This window comes from Lactuca saligna, chromosome 5 (genome assembly GCF_052625555.1).
Source record: "Lactuca saligna cultivar CGN05327 chromosome 5, ASM5262555v1, whole genome shotgun sequence".
Taxonomy (NCBI): domain Eukaryota; kingdom Viridiplantae; phylum Streptophyta; class Magnoliopsida; order Asterales; family Asteraceae; genus Lactuca; species Lactuca saligna.
The window spans coordinates 206640728-206647681 of NC_136421.1; the positions used below are offsets into that span (position 1 = coordinate 206640728).

Below are 6954 nucleotides of genomic sequence, written 5' to 3' on the forward strand. Positions count from 1 at the left end.
TAAGAGTACCATGGTACATTTTTGGGGCTTTTGGTAACCTTTTCTTTTCTGTTCTAAATAGCTTCATCAAGGAAGCAAAAAATTCCAACTCATATGAAGATTTAATCTCTTTCAACAATTATTAGCACATATTCAAAGATTGGAATTTGAGCTTTTTTTTTTTGGGAGCCTATGACCAGAAATATTATGAATATTGGAGTAGTCTTAATGCAATGTGGTGGCACTTTCGTTGGGACGACGATGATGAACAAAGATGGTCCCTAGCACAAGGATTTGTACTCATACGAATTGTTGTCTGATAATGATTAGTTGAGCAAAAGAAAGAAGTCATACGAATGATAGTTTGCATTATGATATCGTTAATTTCGGTACAAGAAGTCGTAGGTGCGAAAGATACATGACATATTGGCATGGTTAAGATTCGAAAGCTCCACCTTTTCATCTTTTGGAATTTCCATAGTACTCTATGACAATTACCTCCGAGATTTCTCATCCGTCAAATCATATTAGTTTTCAATTTTCATTTAAAATTCATTTCTATTTTTATACCAAAGTACAATTCCCCTTATATATTATATTCACAACAATTATAAATTACACCTACTGTACACAACATATAACATTATATGTACAACAATTACAAATTACACAACCCCTAATTAATTAAACATCTCTAATGAATCTAACACTCATCATAGCCCACATGAAATAAGTTATTTTATGAGTCTATAGAAACGGATAACTTCGGTGGTTGATGGCGTAACGATTTTAAATGCTTCTTGTCTGTATTCCATTGGCACACAATGTCTTCCGCAATCTTAGCAGCGTCCATGGATGTACCCAGTAAGCCACGTTTTGTGAACCCAACCGCGTATAATCCACACTCCCCTTTCCAGCCTTCTGGGAATTGTTTCGTGGGAAACCCATCTTTTTTGAAGAATGAATTTGTGTCCTACAAATAAAAAATCATACAGTTTAGCATGGAAGATTATATTATGCTAGTTTTTTTTTTAAACGGTAGGCCATACATTAATATCGAACCCGAAAATGAGGAAATTTAATTTAAAGTGCTTAATTTCAAGTGATCCACTAACTAGAGCACTTTTATATATGGTGGTTTAGATAATATTAATTAGTAAGCATAAATTTGGTGTACTGATATATATTAAAGTTGGTTTTATAGCATACCTTTAACCAAGTAGTCACATTACTCCTGTAACCTGTGGCTAAAATGATGGCATCGAATTTCTCTATTCTTCCATCTACAAACTCCACAGTATTGCGTGCTAGTCTCTTTATTCCTGGATAAACCTACATCAAGATTTTTTGATGTTCAGTGAATGACAGAATTACGTGCCCCAAATGACTAATCCTCTCTTTCATAGCAAACTTACAGTTGGGGTCTTGAAAGCCAAGTTTTTTAATTAATAAGAGAAAAGAAAGAAAGAAATGGAGTCGAACCTTGATGTCCCCACTTCTTATCTTTGCAAGTGTGCCCACATCCAATACTGGAGTCTTTCCGGAGACGTTCTTTAGCTCAAGGGGACCGAGCTTGGGTCTATTCAGTCCAAGTCTATCCGTGTCTCCAATCATGAAATTTGATGCAAAAAGCAAGACCCTGTCTACTACTCGAACTGGGAACCACTTGAGGAGCCACATCGATAGTCCAAAAGTTGATCTCCCGAGCATCTCTTGTGGTAACACATGCAACTGGAAAGTATCATCACACAAATTTAAAGTGGCTTCCAGACGGAAAATGAGTCATAAAAGCCGATTGAAGGTGGAGATATTTTGGTGTTTGCAGTTTAGAATCTTTTTTAACAGTGAATTATTTCAAGAAAAGGGAGAATCTTAAACGCAAGCAGTAATACGCATGCAAACGCAGTCCAAGAAAGTTGAAAGCGATTTTAAACACATTTATAGTTAGATTCTATAAATAGTGAACCGAGACTTTATAATATCTGATTACTTAATTTTAACATTAATCCATCCATAAACTACAAAGAAAGAAATATCTTACTACTATAATTTATATATTCAAGAAAACTTTAAAGCGAACTCAACTTTATATTTTTATAAATTTTTAGTTCATCTTCCTGGTAATATGATAAAAATAATCATATAATTATATTTTCTCCTGAAAATAGAAACAAAGAAACATGGTCACTGTTGTTCATGCAAAACATAATGTATGAGGATGAGTAGTATTGTAGTAGAGAGACAATTAAAGTACGTACGGAATCTCTAACCACAAGTGATGGACAAGCATTGTAGTTGCATAGATCCAAGCAGACCTCCATGCCTGAATTCCCACACCCAACTACAAGAACATTCTTATTTTCAAAGCAATCACCACTTTTGTAAGAACTAGTATGTACAATTGGCCCAATGAACTCATTCATCCCTTCAATTTTAGGCACAACTTCATCGGCATTCTCTCCAGTAGCTACAATAAGCCATCGACAAACATACTCAGTCACCTTTGTTTTCACCCTCCACAACCCAAACACACCATCATATTCGGCCTTCACAACCATGGTGTTGAAAACAGGATGCAAATCAAAGTTTTTGGCATACGCTTCAAGGTAAGCTAAGAACTGTCTCTTAGTAGGGTAGTTGGGGTAATCTTTAGGAAAAGGCATAAACGGGAGTTGACAAAATTGTTTGGGAAGATGAAGACATAAGCGATCATACGTTTTGATTTGCCACAATGACGCTATACAATTAGTCTTTTCAAGAATCAAGACCGGGATACCTCGGTTCTTGAGACAAGCCGCAGCAGCAAGACCAGAAGGTCCGGCTCCAACAATGACTGGCCCTGGTACCCACACACAGCTAGCAAGAGAGTCTTCAGAAACTATTGCAGACTGCAACGGAGGCTTGAAATAAGGATCATGGGCTCTCTTTCCGTATCCTTCCATTATGTGAAACGCATGCACGCACGCCAGTAGAATTTTAGTTGAAGTTCACTATATTCTTCAAGAAGTTAGCTGTTTCCATGGATGAGAAAAAATATAGAGATTAGCAGACCATATATATATATATATATATATATATATATATATATATATATATATATATATATATATATATATATATATATATATATATATATATATATATATATATAAATGTTCGGTTTCCATGAAAACTCAAATTTAATAAGTACTACAAGGACTATTTTCCACGGTCCATTTCGTTAAGTGACAAATATCAAACCCAAATATTTGGTCGTGATACATTCGCATATGACCCACGTCCATGTCAATTAATACGGAGTCGAGGATTTAATCATGTCTAATGTCAATGGAAAATCATTTAAATGTGCATTGTTATTTATTTTTGTTTATTTCTGTTTTTTTATTTTTTAGAATTTTTGTTAAAAAAAAAAAAAAACTAAACGGATATATTCTCGGTTTTAATGTTCTTAATTTTTTTTTTTCATTTTTCATTTTCATTTTTTTTAATTATTTTTAATTTTTGTTTTTTTCTTGAATTATTGTTTTTTTTTTCTTTTTTTCCTTTTTCATTAATATTTTTACTACATATTTAAAAATACTAGTGTTTTTCTTTCTTTTAGCTTTTATTTTTTGATTTTTTTTCTTTTTGATTTTTTAAAGTAAATATCGGTTTGAGTTTTTTAATGTTTAACAATTATAAATATTCAAATAGGAAAAGTATTAACGATTATAATATTTTCCGTTCATAATTTTATTGAATGATATTATTTTTGTATCATAAAATTTTGAATCAGATTATTTTGAATCTAATCATTTTTGAATCATATGATTTTTGATCTATAATATGTATTCAATTAAATATAGTGTCTGTTAAAAAAATTTATGAACTATTATATATTTTAAATTATTTTAATTTTGGATCATAAAAGATTAATTAACGATTATAAAATATTCAATCTAAATATTTTTAGATAATAACAAATTATGGACCATAAACAATTTGAAATAATAGTTTTTTTGAATCATAAATGTTTTAAATCATCGCATTTTAGCTCATATTGTGCTCAACATTTTTAAAAAAATTAATATTTTATAAAATTAAAAATAAATATTTCAAAAACTTATTTGATCATTTTTGTTTACAAAGTCACTAGTATATTAAGTAGAAGTATCCCTTAAATTTCAATGACTTGTGGAGACCTTTTTATAAATTTTTTTTTGGCTTTTTATTTTTTCAATCTTACGGCAAAGATTTGTTTTTGCAGTCTTCACTTATTTTTGAGTCCTCACTTGGTCCAACTTCTATATATATATATATATATATATATATATATATATATATATATATATATATATATATATATATATATATATATATATATATATATATATATATATATATATATATATATATAGACACACACACTGTAACATCCCAAAATTCAGGACCAAAAGTTTTATTTTTAATATAACTAAAAACATTATTATAACTTTGTTCATGCATTGAAAAGCAATCAAAATAATACAATTTATCAAAGTTGATTCCCAGAAATCACATATTACGGAAAACAAAGGCGTAAGCGTTGCGATCGTTCCGAACTCATTTAATTGAAAACTGGAGGTACCTGAAACCAAAAATGGAAACCATATGCATGAAGCTTAATGAGTTACCAAATACCAGATACCATACATATCAACATACTGCGTAACATATCTGTGTGCTGGCCTACCCATTCGGTCTCTTTCAACCGGATACTATCTAGCAAATAAGCACATAAATCACATACTGCCATACATAACCATGAGCCATATATATATATATATATATATATATATATATATATATATATATATATATATATATATATATATATATATATATATATCATAATTAATAAAGATGCTATGTGCTGAACATAGTCTTATCATTATGTCACGGGCCGCCACGTGGTGTTTCTTGCTAAGTTGGGGGCCACCCCTCGGTCTCCCAGACAAGTGCTAAGAGTTACCTCCTGGTCTTCCATGCAAGCATCACAAACACAACTAGAATACATACTACTCTACTTAGCCAATTAGCATAAAGTGTGTAAGGAGTTACCTCCTGATCTTTCTTACATACATAATAACATACAGTGTGCCAGGAGCTGCCTCCTAGTCTTTCATACATAATGCCTAGGGCTAACCCCAGTGTCTTCCTATAATAGATAAACCAAATGGACCGACATTGGTGCCTTCGACCCATCCACATAGTGAGGAGACTCACTTTACACTACTGAAGTCCTGTGAATAAATCTCTGACTACTGGCCGACAAATCCTGGAACTGTCAATCGTCAAAACAAAACCCAATTAACAATCGGGTTCCAATGTGTAACCATAACTCCATACTTGGGGTAAAAAGACCATTTTACCCCTAACCTAGCTTGGTCCAAATCTAAGGCCCCAACTCAAACTCTGAAGGCCAAAAGCCAAATAATAAATCAAGGTCCAACATATGAACCATCTTTTCGAATTAGGCCCAAACCTCTACATGGTTTTACTTTAAGGCCTAACCATTTAATCTAGTCCAAACACTTGGCATTCCAATGGCACAATATATCATAATCATCAAGGCCTAATTATGGCCCACCTACGTCCCAATTTTCCAAATTGGGCCCAAGGCTTTCCAATGGGCCTTATCCCAAGGCCCAATAATTTCATTAGTCCACATATCGGTTTCCAATTGGCTCGCGAAGGCCCACAGTAACTTAGTCCAAGAAATGGCCCAACAAAGCCCTAAACCTAATTAGGGTTTTTCACATTAAATGACGATTAGGGTGAAGTCTTCTTACTTAACCCATTAAGGACTTAACCCATAAATTCCAATATTGTGTTAAGATAATTATACGAGCATTATTATGTATTATTTAGAAATTTAATTAACGACTTCAACGCGGGTCCTGACAATCCAAAAGAAACATCTCTAAAATTTAGGTTTTCTAAACCCTAATTAGGGTTTCCACCCAAACACAAGTTAATTAGTCCAATGATTAGGTTTTTAGGTAAATTACGGTTTCATTAGGTCAAGTACCATCCATTGCCACCTTGGGCAGTGGTAGTAGATGGTGGCACACGACGGCAGCCACCACCTCGCGGCGGTTGTGTTGGTTCTTCCTTCCATCCTTCCGCCAAAAATGCTTAAACAAGTCATGTTCTACTAAACACACTCACAACACCATTACAAACACACACAACCACCACCATACGACGACTGGTGGTGGTGAAGTGGTGGAGGAGGATTTCCTACCAAAAAATCACATCTACAGCTTAACGCAACCAACACCCTCCTAATGTATAGCAAACACACGCACACAACAACCTCGCACGGTGGCTGATGGTGACGGGATATGGCACCAAGCGGCAGCAAGATAATGGCCACCATGGTGGGTTGCCATGGTGGTGCCCATGCTTTTTCGGCCAACAGGAAGAGCACACTCGCATTCGACTTGTTGGAGCATGAAAATGCTCTACAAATAATGAGTGATAGTTAGGTTGTATTTTTCCTTATTGTATTGTTGGTGTATTTTACTCTCCCTCTTATATAAAGGGAGAGGTGGTCACTTTTCTTGTAATGCATCTTTTCTCAATGTAATCTTAGAGAGAGAATTGGTGGGATCTCTCCCCACCAAGGGAGATTCTTCTCTCCCACCCACTTTCTTTATGCATTCTCTTTCTTTTCTTACTTTCTTATCTATCTATGAATACTCATCAAATGTTCTTCATACTTTTATATTTTGCTACACGATAATTTTATGATATTTTCTTCCGCATCCACCGTTCGTATAAAAAATGGGTTCTTATCAATTGGTATCAGAGTCGTACCTTGAAGGTTTAATCGACTTGTTCAAGGGAACAACTCCCATTCGATGTTTATCTTGAAGATTTTTCGCGTTTTTCCAACAATTTTTGGGTCCAGACCGGATATAATTTGATGAGTTTTCTATTTTTTCCGGGTTG

At 33.7% G+C, this 6954-nt stretch overlaps 1 protein-coding gene across 1 annotated transcript; it reads right to left on the reverse strand.

Moving 5' to 3' along the window:
- Positions 1–566: 566 nt before the first annotated feature.
- LOC144998663 (indole-3-pyruvate monooxygenase YUCCA2-like) lies at positions 567–3014 on the reverse strand. Its single transcript, XM_078958395.1, has 4 exons — positions 2238–3014; positions 1462–1710; positions 1189–1311; positions 567–952 (listed from the first exon to the last, which is right to left on the reverse strand). The coding sequence occupies exons 1-4, from the start codon at positions 2919–2921 to the stop codon at positions 719–721; spliced, it is 1290 nt and encodes a 429-aa protein (XP_078814521.1). The 5' UTR covers positions 2922–3014; the 3' UTR covers positions 567–718.
- Positions 3015–6954: the final 3940 nt, after the last annotated feature.

Excerpts from the sequence above, each read along its gene's own strand:
- LOC144998663 (XM_078958395.1), bottom strand. The coding sequence starts at position 2,921 with ATGGAAGGATACGGAAAGAGAGCCCATGATCCTTATTTCAAGCCTCCG. Across the intron at positions 1,312-1,461 it reads TAAGAAGTGGGGACATCAAG|GTTTATCCAGGAATAAAGAG; the intron begins GTTCGACTCCAT and ends ATCTTGATGTAG. Across the intron at positions 953-1,188 it reads ATGTGACTACTTGGTTAAAG|GACACAAATTCATTCTTCAA; the intron begins GTATGCTATAAA and ends TTTTATTTGTAG.